The sequence below is a fragment of the Aplysia californica genome, unplaced genomic scaffold (genome assembly GCF_000002075.1).
Source record: "Aplysia californica isolate F4 #8 unplaced genomic scaffold, AplCal3.0 scaffold00769, whole genome shotgun sequence".
NCBI classification, from domain to species: domain Eukaryota; kingdom Metazoa; phylum Mollusca; class Gastropoda; order Aplysiida; family Aplysiidae; genus Aplysia; species Aplysia californica.
This window is the reverse complement of record NW_004798039.1, coordinates 128,488-145,987: the sequence shown is the minus strand read 5'-3', so window position 1 is coordinate 145,987 and position 17,500 is coordinate 128,488. Positions and strand designations below refer to the sequence as shown.

General features: G+C 39.5%; 1 protein-coding gene across 1 annotated transcript in view; it reads left to right on the top strand.

Annotated features, from left to right (window-relative positions):
• Positions 1-17,500, top strand: part of LOC101852055 — a 27,735-nt gene that overhangs the window by 5,532 nt on the left and 4,703 nt on the right. Inside the window, exons 3-12 of the mRNA XM_035972630.1 lie at positions 1,448-1,642; positions 5,217-5,310; positions 6,689-6,799; positions 8,373-8,447; positions 8,863-9,032; positions 9,976-10,060; positions 10,884-10,957; positions 14,103-14,157; positions 14,994-15,104; positions 16,463-16,474. Of these exons, the coding sequence (XP_035828523.1) occupies positions 1,448-1,642; positions 5,217-5,310; positions 6,689-6,799; positions 8,373-8,447; positions 8,863-9,032; positions 9,976-10,060; positions 10,884-10,957; positions 14,103-14,157; positions 14,994-15,104; positions 16,463-16,474 (982 nt within the window). The remainder of the gene's footprint in view (positions 1-1,447; positions 1,643-5,216; positions 5,311-6,688; positions 6,800-8,372; positions 8,448-8,862; positions 9,033-9,975; positions 10,061-10,883; positions 10,958-14,102; positions 14,158-14,993; positions 15,105-16,462; positions 16,475-17,500) is intronic.

Sequence of the window (17,500 nt, the reverse complement as noted above, 5' to 3'; positions counted from 1 at the left end):
TTTTTAAACAAGGGGAGCCTTCTTTATAACCAAACAAATATACACACCAATAAAACCAAACTTCTCCAACAGGTAGGGCAATGCCCACTTTTGGTGTAAGTCAAGATTTCTGAAAACCCCCAAAATCTGGGTTAGCCCCCTCTTCTGGGCTCCTGACTCTTTCTGCAGCCTTTTTACTGCTACTACTTGGCTCCTTCTTACTGTTGACTTTCAGCCACACGCCTGATCTTCTGGTAGGAAAGATCTACACCTAGCCTTCTCGGACAAGGTCGAAAAATCTCGGAGGTCCCGTGTGCAAGTTGTGCACGTTAAAGATCCCTTGGTAGTCCAAAATCGACAAGAGTAGGTTTCGGCCGCCACCCGGCCAAAATTCAAGAAATCCTAACAACTGAAAATGTTTGGTGTGTCCCACGCGCTCATAATATGACCTTATGCAGTTGCGAGCGCCGTAAAACACTTAGGCCTACCGAAAAAAAAAACCCCAACAACAACAAACAAATTAAAAAAGCTTCTGGTTGTGCCCAGCCTAGCACGTTATCTCTGTCACACTTCTCGTCTGTTTCCAATTCTCGACAGAGCAGTTTACCATTTACAGCCCTTTCACTCTCTGAACCAAGGCACACGTTGCCCACAGACTATCAATGATAATGTTAGTAATAATAATAAATAGCATTTGTACAGTGCATGTCCCCACTCGAAAGCAAGCTCTGTGCGCTTTGCACTATATTATTACCCCAGCAGACCATAGAACACTCAGAAACATTCTCAGCTTCACGGGTAGCAGACAGTTCAAGCAGCTGGTTAAGCGCTCAAACATTAACAACTGAAAAGATCTTTCACTGTCTATAGCTGGGTACCCATTTCCACCTGGGTGAAGTGGGGGAAATTCGTGTAAAGTGTCTTTCCCAAGGACACAACGTCGGGCCCGCGGCTCGAACCCGCGAACCCGCAACCTCACTTTTACGAGTCCGGTAGCCTAACCACTAGACCACCGACGCCACTAATAATAATGTTGCGACTTAGTTGCACGACATCAGCGTGCAAAATAGTTAAGTTGAAATAATGTTGTTTTACTATTAAGACACACATGTCGTGCTTAAAAGGCGCTTGTAAATCAACGTTAATTTGTCTGTATTGTGTTCTCAACTCGACGTCCTGTCAAGTCTCTACAATAACATCATCATCAATCATGTATTTATAGAGGCACCAGTCGTCCACGTCTAGGTGCTGTTTTAACAACACGTAGCCTCGATAACGCAGTGTAGAACTTATGGATATGGCTCAGACGTGATGTAATATGAATTCAGTAGGCCCTACAGGGTACTTGGATATACATATTTGAATGTCTATTATGACTGGTTAACACCCGCGAGTATTCAAATAATAATATTATGGTGTCGCTGGTCAAATGGCCACTGGACTCGTAATCGTGAAATTGCGGGTTCAGGGGCTCGGGGGTTCGGAGGTTCAGGGGTTCGGGGGTTCGAGGGTTCGGGCGTTCAGGGGTTCAGGAGTTCAGGGGCTCGGGGGTTCAGGAGTTCAGGGGCTCGGGGGTTCAGGAGTTCAGGGGCTCGGGGGTTCAGGAGTTCAGGAGGTTCAGGGGCTCGGGTGTTCGGAGGTTCGGGGGTTCGGAGGTTCAGGGGTTTGGGGGTTCGGGTTTTGGGGGTTCGGGGGTTCGGGGGTTCAGGGCTCAGCTCGACCCGACATTGCGTCCTCGGGAAAGACACTTTACTTTACACAAATATTCATCGCCCTCACCCAAGTGTGGATGGGTACCTGCCGTAGACAGCGAGATGTCAAGTCAGGATTTTAGTGTTTCAGGGCCAGTAAAATGGCATTTCACACTGTCTGTATGCGTCCCGAGAAGTTTTGAGATTGTTTCAGCATGCTATCAGGTCTGATAACAGATTGTTTTACATGTATAATATGTCCTATACAATTAATGATATGAACATATTGGTATTGGTATCGGAGAAGGCTGACGTCTTTGATATGGTAATCAACGCTTTCACTGCAGAGACAATTCCATCCACTGACAAAATAAAACTTTCAGTCAAGAGAGATTTAAACAAAGCCATATCTTTATTAACCCTATTTAAGAATAAACATCTTGCATTGCTGTAATGTAATTGTATTTTCTATTTTTATTCTTACTTCCCCTATAGATTAGTAAAAAAATTTTATTTTAAACAAGCAGAGAACAGTTTTGTAGAAGACACGCGAGTAAATACGTCCACACAGCAGTGATGTGGTTAAAGGGAGACTTTTTTTTTTAATGAAGTAAAAGGCCTATACATAATCATTATAATATAAATGCTATAATTTTTCTCTTCACGAAATTTTTTTTTTTTAACAAACCACAAGCATAACACATAGTAATATTATAGAGGCAGATAGTAGACCTCCAGTGTACTCGGGTAAGAGAATTTTTGGGTTAACCCTATCCGTACGCCTTGGGGTCATTTTGTACCCCCGGGGTTGTATTCTTCACATGTTAGAATATTTCTAGTACGAAGATCTCTTTGAAACTTTCAGTAATTCTCAAAAAGTCCTTTTGACTGACTGCTGTGCAAAGCGTACGGATCGGATAAACGAGTAAATTTCTTCTTTGGAAAGTGGTTGCACATAATTCCCTACGTCGTATGGATACGATAGTAAAACTCGACATTTGGATAGGGTTAAATTTCAAATAAAACCAGATACAGGGAGCGACAATGACAGACCCAGTAGTAATAGTAAAGATAACGCTGGCTGTTCTACAACTACAAAGAGGTCATCAAATCATAGTAAATAATAATATAGCCTCAGTACATTATGTATAGGTCTTTATGTTGTCTGGGAAAGTTACTCCCAGTGTGGGTGCTCGCTAGGGCTGGGCAATGAGTCTCTTTAACAAAATCCGGATATTATGTTAGTGCACCTCTTCAGCAAATAATTATGATATGAGTGGCTTCGTCAAACGGGTTAGAACCACTTCAACATAAAGGTTAGCATCACTTCAACAAATGGGTGCACCCACTTCGGCGAACGGATCAGGAAAGAGAATTAGGAGCCTGAATTCGAACAGTGTTTCATTTATGATTATCCAGTTATCCGGATAGATTATCCGGATTTTGCTCACCTCTAGTGCTCACTAAACCGGCACCGTGCACATTGTGGCTGCAAAAATTCTAAATGTCAGTTATTAATTATTAATCAACTCAGCAGAAGCAAGTGCCGTGTCCCTGGAATTTCGACACATTGCATCAATACCCCAACCCCCTTTATGCTTCACCAGCCTGTTGAAAGAGAGGTAGGCAGAGAAGGAGATGGGATGACAACATTACAGAGTGGACAGGAAAGACGATGGGTGACAATCTGAGGAAAGCAGAGGACAAAGATAAATGGCGAGAGCTGGTTTTCAGACGCAGAGGTGCCCCCACGGTTGCCCCAACCACGGGATAGAAGATGGAAAAGAAGAAAAAGCCTATTGAAATCCCGGGAAACGTTGTTTCCTCCGTTGTGACCCGGTCAACTCGGACATTATTTTTCTGCCGTTGGTCACAAGTTGGTGTGAGAGAGAGAGAGAGAGAGAGGGAGAGAGAGAGAGAGAGAGAGAGAGAGAGAGAGAGAGAGAGAGAGAGAGAGAAAATTCAATGGAAGGGACTGCATTCATAATATATTATGCAGAATGTACATTCTTTAACGAATTACTTCCCTTGCATAAAGAGCACGCGTTTTCCTTCTTCAAAGTTGTAATACATGTAGATCTAGTTGTTGTTGTTGTTTTTGTTGTTGTTGCTGTTGCAGTTGTTGTGTGTGTATGTATTTGTATGTATGTGTGTGTAGTGTGTGTGTGGGGGGGGGGGGGTTTGTGTGTGTGGGTGTGTGGGTGTGTGGGTGTGGGTGTGTGCGTGCGAGGGTGGGTGAGTGTGTAACATAACACTTTGTCAGGCGGGTTAAGCCAGGTAAGGTAGAGCTAGTCGTTCAGATTTCAAACCCTCTTGCGAGTAAACTTAGGTCTGTCTCCCGCTGCATGTGAGGACTCAGTCAGTGGCTCCGGCAGATTGCACGGATGAAACCACTCGACTGGTCCAACCACTGACCGAAAACTAAAACTATATCTTTTAAGGTCAGTGGATCCAACGGGCACGAAGGTGGTCACGACTGAGCGTCGTGGAGTGCGACAAGGGCAGAGTGAGACAGGAAGTCACTGGGGTTCTCTCGTCGTCTACGTGTCTGTCCACGTCGTTTTACGCAAGAAAAAGTCTGAAATTATGCAAACTGAGCCCAAAAATTTGAAATTATGCGATTCTGTTAATTTTAACAAAGAATGATAAAGGAAAATAATCAGAAATTAAGTAAAAAAAACGATCAAATTTTGCTAAATTATGCGGGATGCAAAAAAACACGGGGACAGACAGGTACGGTGTTCGCCTCTCATTCACTACGTCCCGGGCTCGAAACCTGACAGCGACGGAAAATTGTCTTCTCTATAAAGGAAAATGTTGTCCTTTCACATCCTTTCCTGCCCCCTACCCATGTTCTGTCGCCTGCTTTTGTCTCCACTTTATTGGGAGGGATGCAAATGAACAGAGACGAGAGAGAGAGAGGCTAATGATCTTGCGCAGCTCCCCCCTCACTTTCTTAAAAAAATGGGGAGTGGTTTTTTTTGTTTTTGTTGTTTGTTTGGTTAGTTTTTTTTTGTGCTTGCAACTGACTGCATAAGGGGTCATGAGCGCTAATTGGGACATTACATGTACTTTGGTTATTGATTTTTAATTTTGCCCGGATGACGGCGAGAGAGAGAGGGTATGTGTGTGTGTGTGTGTGCGAGAGAGAGAGAGAGAGAGAGAGAGAGAGAGAGAGAGAGAGAGAGAGAGAGAAAAGAAGAAGAAGTGGTGCTTGCCAAAAGATCAACCCAGAAGAAGCAGCATTAGACCATAGAGTTATCTCCTTTTAAACCTATAGTGTACATCTATGTATTTGACTTATATAGGCCTACTCTCTGGTAGTGTGAAACAAACGCCATGAAATGATACAAAAACATGTTCAAGAAATGAAACTGGGCGGGGGGATATGTTTTGAGCTGAAAATCACTCTGTTTAAAAATTGCAAAGTGGCATGAGGTAGGCCTATAGATATCGTTGTGTGCTATAAATTAGCAAGATGGGAAGTTTGCCACTTTTTCCAAATGAAAACATATTCTGCTATACTTTTAAAATACGACCCGGAAGTCACGGCGTCACCAAGGACGCCGAGATCACAAGGCGCGGAACTAATGAGTATGGCGGAATAAGACAATACGTGGTTGGATTACAGATTGTTAAGGTGATGATGCTTATTTCCCTAGTTTATTATTAGCCCGTTATATAATCTTATAAATGAGACTAAAATTCCATAATGTACGTTGTCAGAAAATTTCTAGATAGATGGGTCCCTTGTTTTAAAATGAATACCGTGCGCTGTATTCCACAGTGACATTGAAATGAGATTGATGAATTTATATTTTAAGTTTTGCTCCTTTCAGTTTCACTTTTCAATCACTCACTGACACACGACAACTTGCTTTAACCTACTTTTAACAATTTCCAGCAGTCTTCTGGAATTTCTCCCACCAGTCCACCAGCGATAGCCTTTTTATATTAGAAAGTGGCTATTCTCACCCGCCCGGAAGTTCTCGCAAGATCAACTCCTCCCCTCTTCTTTCTCTCTCTGTCTCTTTCTGAATACTGTCTATCGGTGTGGACGATCAAATTGACCAAAACAAAGTTTAAAAATGATGTTAAAACACAAAAGTAAATTAATTTGGTTGTCTACAAAGATGCTACGGCTATTTAACTTTTCGAATCCAGCCGAACTACGCGGGTCGCCATTTTGTTTTGCCCGGAAATTATCGCGCTACTCCTCTCTCTCTTTCCCTCTCTCTCTCCACTGCCCACAGACAAAATTGTACGCTTTTAGTAGGCTACAGTTGTAATGGTACGTTTGTTCACGGCACAGAATTCTACAATTTTTCCTCACAGTGTAGAATTCTATGGTTTAGGGTGAACGCAAAATTTGGTGAACGCGCACCGGGTGAGAATAGCCACAAGACTCGCCTGCACTATTCTCACTCCGGGTGAGAATAGAGGTGGCCTTAAAATTAAGTTAAACTTATTGTTTAGGCCCAGAGAAATCTAGATCTAGATATCTAGATTCTATAGTCTATAGATATAGAATCTAGATTTCTGCAGTAGACTTTGATCGTCTGTGAACAGTAGGCCTGTTTCATTTAGAATATAGGTTCTCCGGATGTGGGCTTGCTTCTTTCGTCAAACAATATTACGGTATAATTGAGTTATTTCTTTGTTTACTCTATGTATACTGTGTTGGATAACAAGATGAAGATGTGTAAACTTCTTAGATACTCTATTGTTCATCTTTTTATTTTTATCATTAGATTAGAAAACTATACATTCTCAATTTAAAATATGTGATTGACGGACTTTGTGGATTGGGGGGGGGGGGGGAGGAACCAAACACAGGGGAGATAATTTTGTGGGCAAATATGTTCTAGGGGAAATTTTATATGCCCCTGTGGGCCAATAAGCGCTCCGAATACTAAATCTAACTATGCTTATAGTTAGGCCTATATTTTAACTGTTTATTTGTTTTTTCTCACAAGTTGAAAGAATTAAAACATTTCTTTTGATGAAATTTTACACAGACTGAAGACATGAGTGGAGAAGCCATCCAAGTTCAAGTGCCTAAACCCAAGATGCAGAAGACAAAAGTATTTAATGTCCTCAATGCCAAGAGTCACAGTCACCCTTGGGAGGTAAGATAATATATATTTTTTGTTGTACCTCTACTGTCTACCACGCTTCTTCTTCTGCTAATCTTTCTCTTTTAATAGATCTAAATCTTACTGTTATAACAGTTATGCTGCTCTTTTTTAAAGTTTTCTTGACTGTCTCTGGATATTTTCTTTTCCCTCAACTTTTGTCGCAGGATGGCAATTTTTTCTGTACTCATTAAATTGCGTTATCTTAAACTCTAACACCTAGACAATCATAATCTACGCTGATAACAGCTTACCAATGTATACACAGAGCTCTATTCTCTGCTCTTACTAGATCTGCCTTCACCAATATTAAATTAAATGCACATTACTGATGTAGCTATTCTTGTCTAGATTTAATGGACATAGGTATTTAAAATAGGCTAATTAATAATTAAACCCTGCTTTGAAAGCTTCCTTTCCCTAACATTGTGAGTGTGACTGCAGGACCTATGTGTTGCTATAGTTCAGATGGAAAATACAACTAGGTTCCATTTAATGTTCGTTCTCAAGGAATTTAAAGATTGCCCTCTTGTGTGCAGCTTTGTAGGGGAGCCCACTAATTATAAAAAGAGGCAGGCAGTACTGACAGCGTAAATGGCTGTGGGAGAAAAAAAATGGAGGACAAAAAGAAAGATACCTACAGATAAAAATGGATTGTTTGTTTTAGTAAGATTGTACAGCGCTCGCAACTGCATAAGGTCATATGAGCGCCAAGGAGTGGATGTCAACAGAGATCAAGTCCAAATGGGAAATCAGGCTTACTCTGCTCACCTCTCTAGCTTCAACAACACAAAGTCTGCTTTGACTATCAAGGCACCCCGGAAATAGCAGTTCTCAAGACAGTGACAAACATAAAAAAGAAGTAGAGGAAAAATGACAATAGTAAGGATGAGGAAAGGGAAAACACCACTTCCCCCTATGTTGTTCTGGCACAGTATGAGCATGACATTGATAAATCAGCCCATTTACAATTCTACTGTGCATAAGAACATGTTAATTATTAATATACCCCCTTTGGGAATGGCCTAAAGACAACTTCAGTCAGTAGCACTGCTCTGATAGGGCTAAAAATGGATGGATGGGAACTGTAGCAATATGGTTGGAGCAAGTGATTGGTCCTGATGTAAGACTGTCTGGGATTTTGAAGAGATCAATACGGAGAAACATGCCTGTTGCTGCAGCAGGGTATCACAGCTGTTGAAGTTGATTATTTATGAATTAAAACTTTGTAATTTGTCAGGTGTTCCATGTCACTTTTGTGATTACATTTGTTTTACAACATGACAGTGAAGATTTGTTCATCTGCCTCATATTTAATGAAGAAAGGTTATTATTTGATAATGCAATGGAAAATACAGATTTGTTTGTTTTAATTAACAGTAAGTTATGTGAAAGTTTCTACTTTATTTTGTATCTTTTAAGTGCCTAATTCTGTATCTGTATCTGTTAGAATGTGTATTTGATTTTACAAAATGCGGCCCGTTATAAAATTTGATAATCGTCAGTGGAAATGTGATTGCTGTACCTATTTTCTGTCATTTTTTTCCTTTTGCCTTTTTTTCTACAGAATCGCACAAATCTGAGCGATGTCTATGAAGGTCCAATCACAGGCAGGGAGGCTTGGTGGCGATGTCAAATTCGAGTAAAGTTTTCAACTTTTTTGCAAAAATAGATCCTTGCATCTTTTAGTATTTGCTCCAGGCACTATGGTTTTGCAATATGATTATTTTTTCAGGTGGCGTTATACTTCAGTTAGTTTATTTATAAATTCAACCTTACCATTCTGTTCTGTAAAGATTTGTATTCATCATAAGAATATATGTATAAAATTATTTATTTCTAATTTGTGTAATATTGATACTCTGTGCTTTTGGGAATCAGCTTGGATCTACTTCTGCATTCTTGAGCCTTGTTTTTTTTTAAGTCAGCCAGTGACTGGTTAGGTGGTTTCTATCTCTCTTTGCTTTATGTACCGCTATACTGGCATTTTTTAACTGTTATATCATGCTGTTCTATTTGAAAACTAATTAAGTGTGATCTTTTCTCACTTTCAACAGACAACGCCAGTGCCAGGTGCATATGAGACAAGAGATTTCTTACAAGATCTGGAGAAAAAGCCAAACTCTTACAGATTCAAGTCTGATGGAAGGAAACTGCCAAGTGATTTTGCTGGGAAGGGGGCCATGCTGTTACCTGGAGGATATCAGCACTATGACTTTATTGACAGGTACAGGTTTTGTTACAGCTCTTTTATTTCCCTTCGTGGCACCCAAAGTCATGAGTTGGCAGAGAGTACCCTTACAAAGAATACAGTGACTGTAAACAGTCTGCGCCTATTATAAGAGACCTTAGAAGACACAATAAATTTGAAAGAGAAGATTTTGAAACAAAGAAAAGACTCAAATAGAAGTTAAGGACGAAAATGATATGGTTTGACAGGGAATGTTTGGATAAGGGAAATTAAGATGAATCAATCATTGCTAAACACACATAGATACACACAGACACACATGCACGCAGGCACGCACACAACATACACACACAAACACAAGCAAGCTATTTCATTAAAGATGGAAGAGAGAAAAAGAGAGAGAGAAGGGCGGATGGGGAACAAAAGGATGGATGGATGAGAAAGAGAGAAAGAAAGAGAGATGATGAAAGAAAGTATTCTCAGTAAATGCCTTGCACTATTTTCTTCTGCCTTTTTGTGCTGTTTCAGTTGTACCTGTACAGTGTCAAAGATTTTCTGTCTGTTGCTTTGAGATTGAAGCAACGAGTAGCAAGGGATTCATCCCTTTTGTTCTCCTTGAAATAAACTGTGGGTGGTTAGCGGGTGCTGTGGTGTGGTTTGCTTCTTCTTTCCTATGAAACATCTATCATCCTTATCTCCCCTTCTTTTTTATGTTTATTACTCTCTTGTAACACCTCTAATCTTCTGGCGCTCATATGACCTTATGCAGTTGCGAGCACCGTAAAACCTCTACTAAAAATATACTGGAGCTCTTATACTTATACTTTTCACAGCGTTTCTGCAGTTTATTTTAAAGTCAAACAAAATATATAATAATATGTATATCATCGCATCAAACACTGCCTACTTCAGAAAAAAATCCTTCTTTCTCCACAAGACGATGTGAATGTTGAAATGAGAGTGCTCTGATCAATTTCAGCATATCCAAGAAGCCTGCCACCTACCGCTTCAAAGCTGAAAAGAGGGATGCCTTTGATGTTCTCAACTTTGGGAAAAAAGACAAGGTGAGACATATCAAGGAGTGAATCGACAATGTGTGTGTATATGTGAGGGTATCATTCTGTTGTGCTGTGGAACTGTTAAATGATGAACTAGGCCAGCATGCGAAAGATTGAGGTTTAAAACTGATTTTTGTAGGTCCTTTTATCTATTTTTCCTTTCATGCTCAGTATCCACACATGAAATGGAGGAGGTTGTAATGCTTCAATATCTTTTAATCATCCTCGGGGTTGATTTAATTTTATCAAGTGATGCTCCAGATCAAACAGTTTATCTTTTTCAACAGGCCATTATCATAGCTACAACTTAATCATGTTTATGCCTTTCTCTCTCTCTCTCTCTCTCTCTCTCTCTCTCTCTCTCTCTCTCTCTCTCTCTCTCTCTCTCTCTCTCTCACTCTTTCTCTCTCCCTTTCCCTCTCCCTCTCCCTCTCTCTCTCTCTCTCTCTCTCTCTCTCTCTCTCTGCAATGTCTTTCCGTCCTCCTACTCATTCTGCTTGTGTTGCAAACTCATTCCATACCGGGGGGGAGGGGGGGGGGGTCTGTTTTTCCCAAAGTAATGTCATATGTCCTTAAAGTACACATCTAAATAATGTTCCTTGATGCTTGTGTGTAAAGACAAAAACTGGTGGACTGCATAATGAATGACATTTAAACAGCAGTTTTATTTATATATTTATATAAAGATATGGGAAAGTAAAAAAATAGATATTCTGTATTTTCTACTACTCAGAAAACCCTCTTTCTTATGACGAACAGAAAAAAGTGAAATAATATTATTAAGCAATGAAAACGTTAAACTTCGACTGTTTTTCCTTTTGCTGCAAAGGACATTACAGTTTCTCCAAACGCTTACGAGATGGAAAAGTACTTATCAGTGACTGCGGAGAAGACTCCTGTCAAGTAAGTTGTTTCTGTAAAGAAATCAGATTTTAATCTGTAATTTTTGTCTTCAAAATTTGACTATAACATTTTTCCTGTGGAGAGACAGCTTCATGTTCATTGAATAGATTTTATGGAGAGAAACACACAGTTTTCACCCAAAGTCTTGCATCAACTTTTTAAGGTTGATGTGGGTCTGTTGTGGAAGTTCATCCTAATATAAGGACAGCAAAACAAAAGTGCACCGCAAAATGAGATTATTTCTGAGTGGACAGAACAGACGGTGTCTCTGAGTTATTTCACAACACGCTTTGTCCATTCCTTCACTTTGATGAGTGGTTTTATAGACTCATTCCCACTCAGTACAGTATTTCTTTTCAATCTTGGTACACTTGCTATAAGCTGAGGATACACTACAGTCAAACCTGCCCTGACAGCCGTCTGTCCAAAATATATCCTCCCTACCCAAATGACCACTTCCCACTTTCCTGTTGTATTTTTTAGAAACATTAGAAAGAAACTGTCCGAGTTGTCCACTCAAGACAACCCCTTTTATCCCTCTACAATGACGTAGGTTTCCATTGTAGTTTAATTTTGGCCTCGTCCAGTCGGTCATAATTTAAGTGTAGGAGATGTTTTTTAGTGTGTGATGTGTGTGTATATACAGTGGAACCTGCCCTGACGGCCACCTGTACAAACGGCCACTTTCCATATCCCCCCCTTGCGTTTTTTTTTCTATATAATTTAACTGTAAAACGGGCACTTGTCCAACGCGGCAGCGGCCACCATATTTTAACACACAACCCCTATCACACTAAGCAATAATACCTGTCTTAGAAGGCCACCTTAGTGACTCCATTACGTTTTGTCATTAATTGTGCATTGACCCCTGGCGTTGTTGGCGAGCCGTCATAATCTAATCACCTGTCATTGTAGTTAGGTTATCCCTCCAACCGATCATGTTGCGTAGGCCCCTCCCACTGTTGACCAATAGGTACCGATTTCCAGCTGCTGGTGAGGGAAGCGTGTGATCCCTCATAACCCATAAGCCCCGCCCAGAACTCATACACGAAATTGTGACAGAAGCGTCGCTCATTCTCCGAGTGGTGGCGACCCATAAAAATGTTTGTTTTACCATAGCACTCGGTCCTCCTTGTCTGACACATTTCGTTTTATTCTCACCCGTGCACAAAATCAGCAACAAAATAAAAATAAGAAACAAAATACAAACCAACAACAAAAACAACAATAATGCGGCTACTTTCAATTGGGAATGGGGTTTGTTTTCTTCATCTTGATCAGTCCTGCCTAAGACGGCCACCTGTCTTAAACGGCCACTTTTCTCCTTGACAATGGGTGGCCGTCTTAACACAGGTTTGACTGTATATACACACATCACACACTAACAAGCATATATGCCTGATTCCACAAGGTCGTGACCATAGATATATATGATATGTGTCACAACCTTGTGGAATCAGGCTCTCGTCAATTTTTGGACATGTGGAGTTATTGGTATCATCTGAAAGCTGATTTATTTGCCTTGCTTTCAATGGAATAGATATCCGTCTATCTTGAATACAACTAAAGGTATTTGCGATTGAAGGAAGTTAGGTCAGCTGGTTTGGTGGTGAAATTAGAGAGAAAATCGCTGCCAAAGTTTGGTAACTCCAATAACTAAAGAGTCCTTGAAAACAGAAAAAGGATATATTTTGTGCCTTTTATCAATGTTTTTCAGCAAAATTCACATGGAAATGTGTTTTTATATGGACATAAAAGAGTTTGAGCAAAAAATAAAAATTCAATAAAAATTTCCATACTGGCAGAAAAATGCCTGTTTGTCCGATTTCTGTATTTTGACGAGTGCCTGATTTCCCTACACTGCCTCACATAAAGGTTTATTAACCTATGGACAATGAAAGATGTAAAAAGTGGAACCTCTGAATTAACTGTTTAAACCCCATCGGACGCTGGTAGTGTCCGGCGGTAATAACCCTGTTCCCCATCGGACGCTCCCGACACTAATGACAACTGTTTCGTTTCATTTAGTGCTAGTTTTTGCTTGTTTTTCGGAACTATTCCCAAACTAAGTTTATTAGTAATGAAAGAAGTTAGAGGCAAGCTTTTGGGGTTATAATGAGACATAGTGGGCCAGGTTTAGGTGACCGTAGAAATAAACTTCGGAAAACGGTGGAAATAACTCAGGGTCTCAATAGTTAAGCACCCATTTCCCTAAAGGACTGAGCCAAGCAGTTGGATAGCCTTGAAAACTATGCTAACTATTCAAATTTAAGAATGCCCTTAGGGGATTCAAACCAGGATGACTCACACTGTAGTTGAGCATGAAACCAGCTGAGCTACCAGCTCACCCAACTGCTTCTCAGAGAGCAACAATATTGGAAAAAACATTCAGAGCAAAACTAAAAGCATATTCTGGATGTAAAATTCAGGTCCACTGGCAATTTTTTTCCTTCTGAAACATTGCAACACTTTGTTCGGGGAGTGGAGAGGGCTTGTATCTCCCTAACTCTTTATCTCCGTGGAGGGTAAACCCACTATGCTGGGCCCCTTTTTTGGTACTAAATCATAAAATGACAAAAACACCAATAAATGGGTCGTTAAATCAAAACAAATCAACCTATTTTGATAGTTCTTCATCTAACCAACGAACTCCCGATAAAAAAGTCCTGTTTCGGTAGTTGCCGACAAGCAATTTGATATCCAAGTCGTCGTAAAGGAATGTGCCGGAGCCACTGTCAGCGGCTCACTGGCACAGCGGTTCCAATCGTGAGCCGCTGGGAGCGGCTTGGTGGAGATAAAGAATTAAAACTCTTTAATCCTGTTCCCTATCGGACACCCGATACTAGTGACAACTGCTTCGTTTCATTAAGTGCTAGTTTCTGCTTGTTTTTCAGAACTAGATCTATTCCAAATCCAAATTTAGACCATTAAGAAGTTGGCGGCAATTTCAGATCGTGTTTTCAGAAATTATAATGAGACATAGTGCACCAAGTGTAGGTGACTGTAAAAAAACTCCTTGGAAACGGTGGAAAAGACTCAGGGTTAAAAGAGTTAATGTACACTGAGCAACAGATATTACTCTTGAATGACTGGTTGTGGAAGCTCAGACTCACTTGCCTCATGTTGCTCTTTTTCTTCCCTTCAGGAATTTCATGTTTAGATCTCAGTCAAAGCGATTCCCAACCCAGTCCTTCAAGCCAGTAAGTCCCTTATACCTTGATGTGTGTGAATGTGTGTGTTAAGATCGGCTGTGTTTGTGTAAGTCTGTGTGTGTGTGTGTGTGTATGTGTGTGTTAAGATCAGCAGTGTTTGTGTAAGTCTGTGTGTGTGTGTGTGTATGTGTGTGTTAAGATCGGCAGTGTTTGTGTAAGTCTGTGTGTGTGTGTGTGTTATGTCATCTGGAGATGTCATTTCTGACTCCAGAGGTTGACATGTATTGACCTTCCAGCCTTCAAGGTTGCAAGCTGCCGTTGCACATTCTGCTATACCCAGACCAGTCTTAATATTGTTCACCCGTGTTACTTTTTTCTTCCCCTGGCTGTCCTCCCCAACATCCTTCTATCAAGCACCTCTTTCACCATGGTCTGGTGTCGTTTTAAGTGACCAAAGTATTTTATTTTTCTACATTTTATTTTGTAAAGCAGAGTTTGTCTTGTGTGGGGAATTTGACACACCTCATTGTTAGTCTTTTTTTTCTTTCCTGCTAATTTTAGCCATTCTGCGTTAACACCACATCTCACAGACAGCTATTTTGTTTTCTTCTTTATTTGTTAGTTAAAGTCCAGGTTTCAGGGCCATATTTGATGTTTCGCTTTGTTAACCTTCTTATAACTGCCGACCATTGGCATTTTTGAGAGCATTTGACAAAATAATTGCAGACAGTCTCTAAGATTTCACTTTTCATGATTACTGTAATGGGTTCTTACAATTATAATAATATTATGCTTTGTAAGTAGGGTATTTCTGTAATTTTGATCTTCAGAAAAAGTCATAAATTTCATACAAATAAAAAGATTGTGCTTTCGGCATTTTCCAGAAAGATGGTCCTTCACCAGGAGCATACAGCGTCAAGAACCACACGCCTCCTTGTCCATCCATCACCTCCAGCTTCCGATCAAAGACTCCCAGATTCCAGACCTCCCACACGGTATAGAAACTTGCTCATTACTTGGTGCATATCTGTCTTCTCACTGCTTGCTCCTCTGCATGATGTTCTGTGTGCTGCCTGTCAGTCTTTTGCAAATATCAAGTACACGTATACAAATGAATTGTGTTTGCGGTCACTATTATTTGATGGTACACACTACACACATCTTGAGTTACCAAAAAACTTCCTGCCTTTTTTGTAGAATTTGAGTCTTTGAAATTTGGAAAAAGTTTGTTTGGAGATCAATAATTTAGTAATCTTGAGGCCAGAATGAGACAAAACTATGACCATATATGTTCACTGTATTTTCTTGATACTCTGTGTGTGGCTCGGAGATCAGTTTTGAGCTGTGATAAAGAGAGATAAGAAGATGAGGTTATTTTCTCATTCCTGAAATTACCATAGATAGATTAGGAAGTTTGAATAATAAGCAAAAAGCAAAAAAGATGGGTATTTTTAGGCCAGAAATACCAATAACTCCTTGTACAAGTATGTTTAAACAATTGTTGAACGCCTGATTTTGCCTTGTCAAGATACATATTACCTTAAAAATGCAGACACAAAGACTTATTTTCAAACTATTAAAAACTTATTCTGTGTTTTCTGTGTGGCATTCGGTTTCACTCATTTGGTGTGGATCATAGTGATCATGCATTGATGTCTCTACTGTAGCAATATATGTCAAAATATAATAGTTATTTCTTAGCACTCACGTCTTCTGTCTGCCAGACAGAGGGACGACTTTCCTTACTCTCAAAACAGCACATGTCTTGAAATTAAGATCTTTGGTATACATTTAAATATAGACCAACTGATGATTTCATATATTTCCGACTTTTGGAAATGACATGTCAGTGCTACCGATTTTAATACAGACTTACTCAGCGCAATGGATTGTAGACTTTTAAATTCAAACTTTAAATAATCATAATAATCTTGTACTGTACATAGTGAACAGTTCTTAAAAAATATGCTTCCAACCCTTTGCTCCCACATTTATTGAATTGTTTCACATACGTCTTTTGCTTCAGTGGGAACAAATTTCGCATTTTTTAACATTCAAGGCTTCGCCTCCCGGATTTAACAGCAACATCATATCTTTCCATCACAAAGAAGTTTTCATATGTTGTTTCTCACTGCATTACAAGTACTTTATGCAAGTCTCTGGTTTTTGTGAAAAATGTATTCTGAGATTATATGTTTATGAAAATGTCATTACTATTTTTGTTTCGTAATCAGATACTGTGCACTTGTGTGTTTTTCTGTGATTTTTCTTAGTGAGTGTGGTTGCCTAATCATTGCCACTGGTTTTATTCTCACTCATTTCCCTCACTGGAATTGGCATGTTTTGGAAACAGAATACACGAAAGGTAACGTTCATGTAATGTAGAATTTGCACCCCTTTCTAGTTCAGACACTTTTTTTGCCATGCCTTGAGTCGAAATGAGTCCTTTTTAAAATGTCAATAATTTGATCTTGGGATTTGACAAGAAAATTAAAGAATTTTACAATAAAGATGACTGTAGTTTGAGAAATGTTTCCCTTTGAAATGTTCTTTTTTTCTGCTCATGATTAGCAATTCAAAGAAATTGTTGAGAAATACTGCTGAAATTGATAGAGTTCAGTCTAAAAAAAAGTTCTCAGATGTTACAAAGCTTCACATACTCATAGCTCACTAAAAATTTACTGACTAACAGTACAGATAAATAATCTCTGCATTATCAAATAAATCAGCACTACCCAAACTGTTTGCCCTAGAATGGTTCTTTTTTCTCCTCCACTGTTACATATAACTCACAACTTGTTTTTGCTCACTGCATGGTGTTTTTGTTATTCTGGTGTTTTGGAAGTTGTTGGTTGAATGCTTTTACTTTTATCATGTATCCTGCACAGCATGGTTTTCTGTTTGCACATCATTGGTACATGCTTGCACCTTACTCTGGTGAACAGTGGTGGCAGAACGAATATATGGCGTTACACTTACTCATTTTCCTCATTTTTGTTCTGTTTTTAAAGGAATGTGTGTCTTTTTCGTTGTTGGTATGGAAAGTAATGACTTTGTACTAGCAAATTATGTTCTGATTTTTGTTTAGTGAATGGACAGGATGCTTTGAGATAAAGGAAGCGACCACGTTGGTTTGCATGAATTTTCCTAAATAATCACTAATTTTCAAATTACCTTTCGTTTGGCTTTTGTCAACAGACATAACATCTTATGCTGAACTCAAAAAGAAAATGTTGCTGCCTTTCGTCTTTTTAAAAATTTGTCAATTGTAATGTTGCAAATCAAAGTTGACGCCAAAGTAAGCTGTTTCAGTAAATGTATGAATTTGTGTTAATTAAAAACGCCAATGTTGGGTTTGGAAGAAATATGCATAGCATGAATCAAAGAGGGG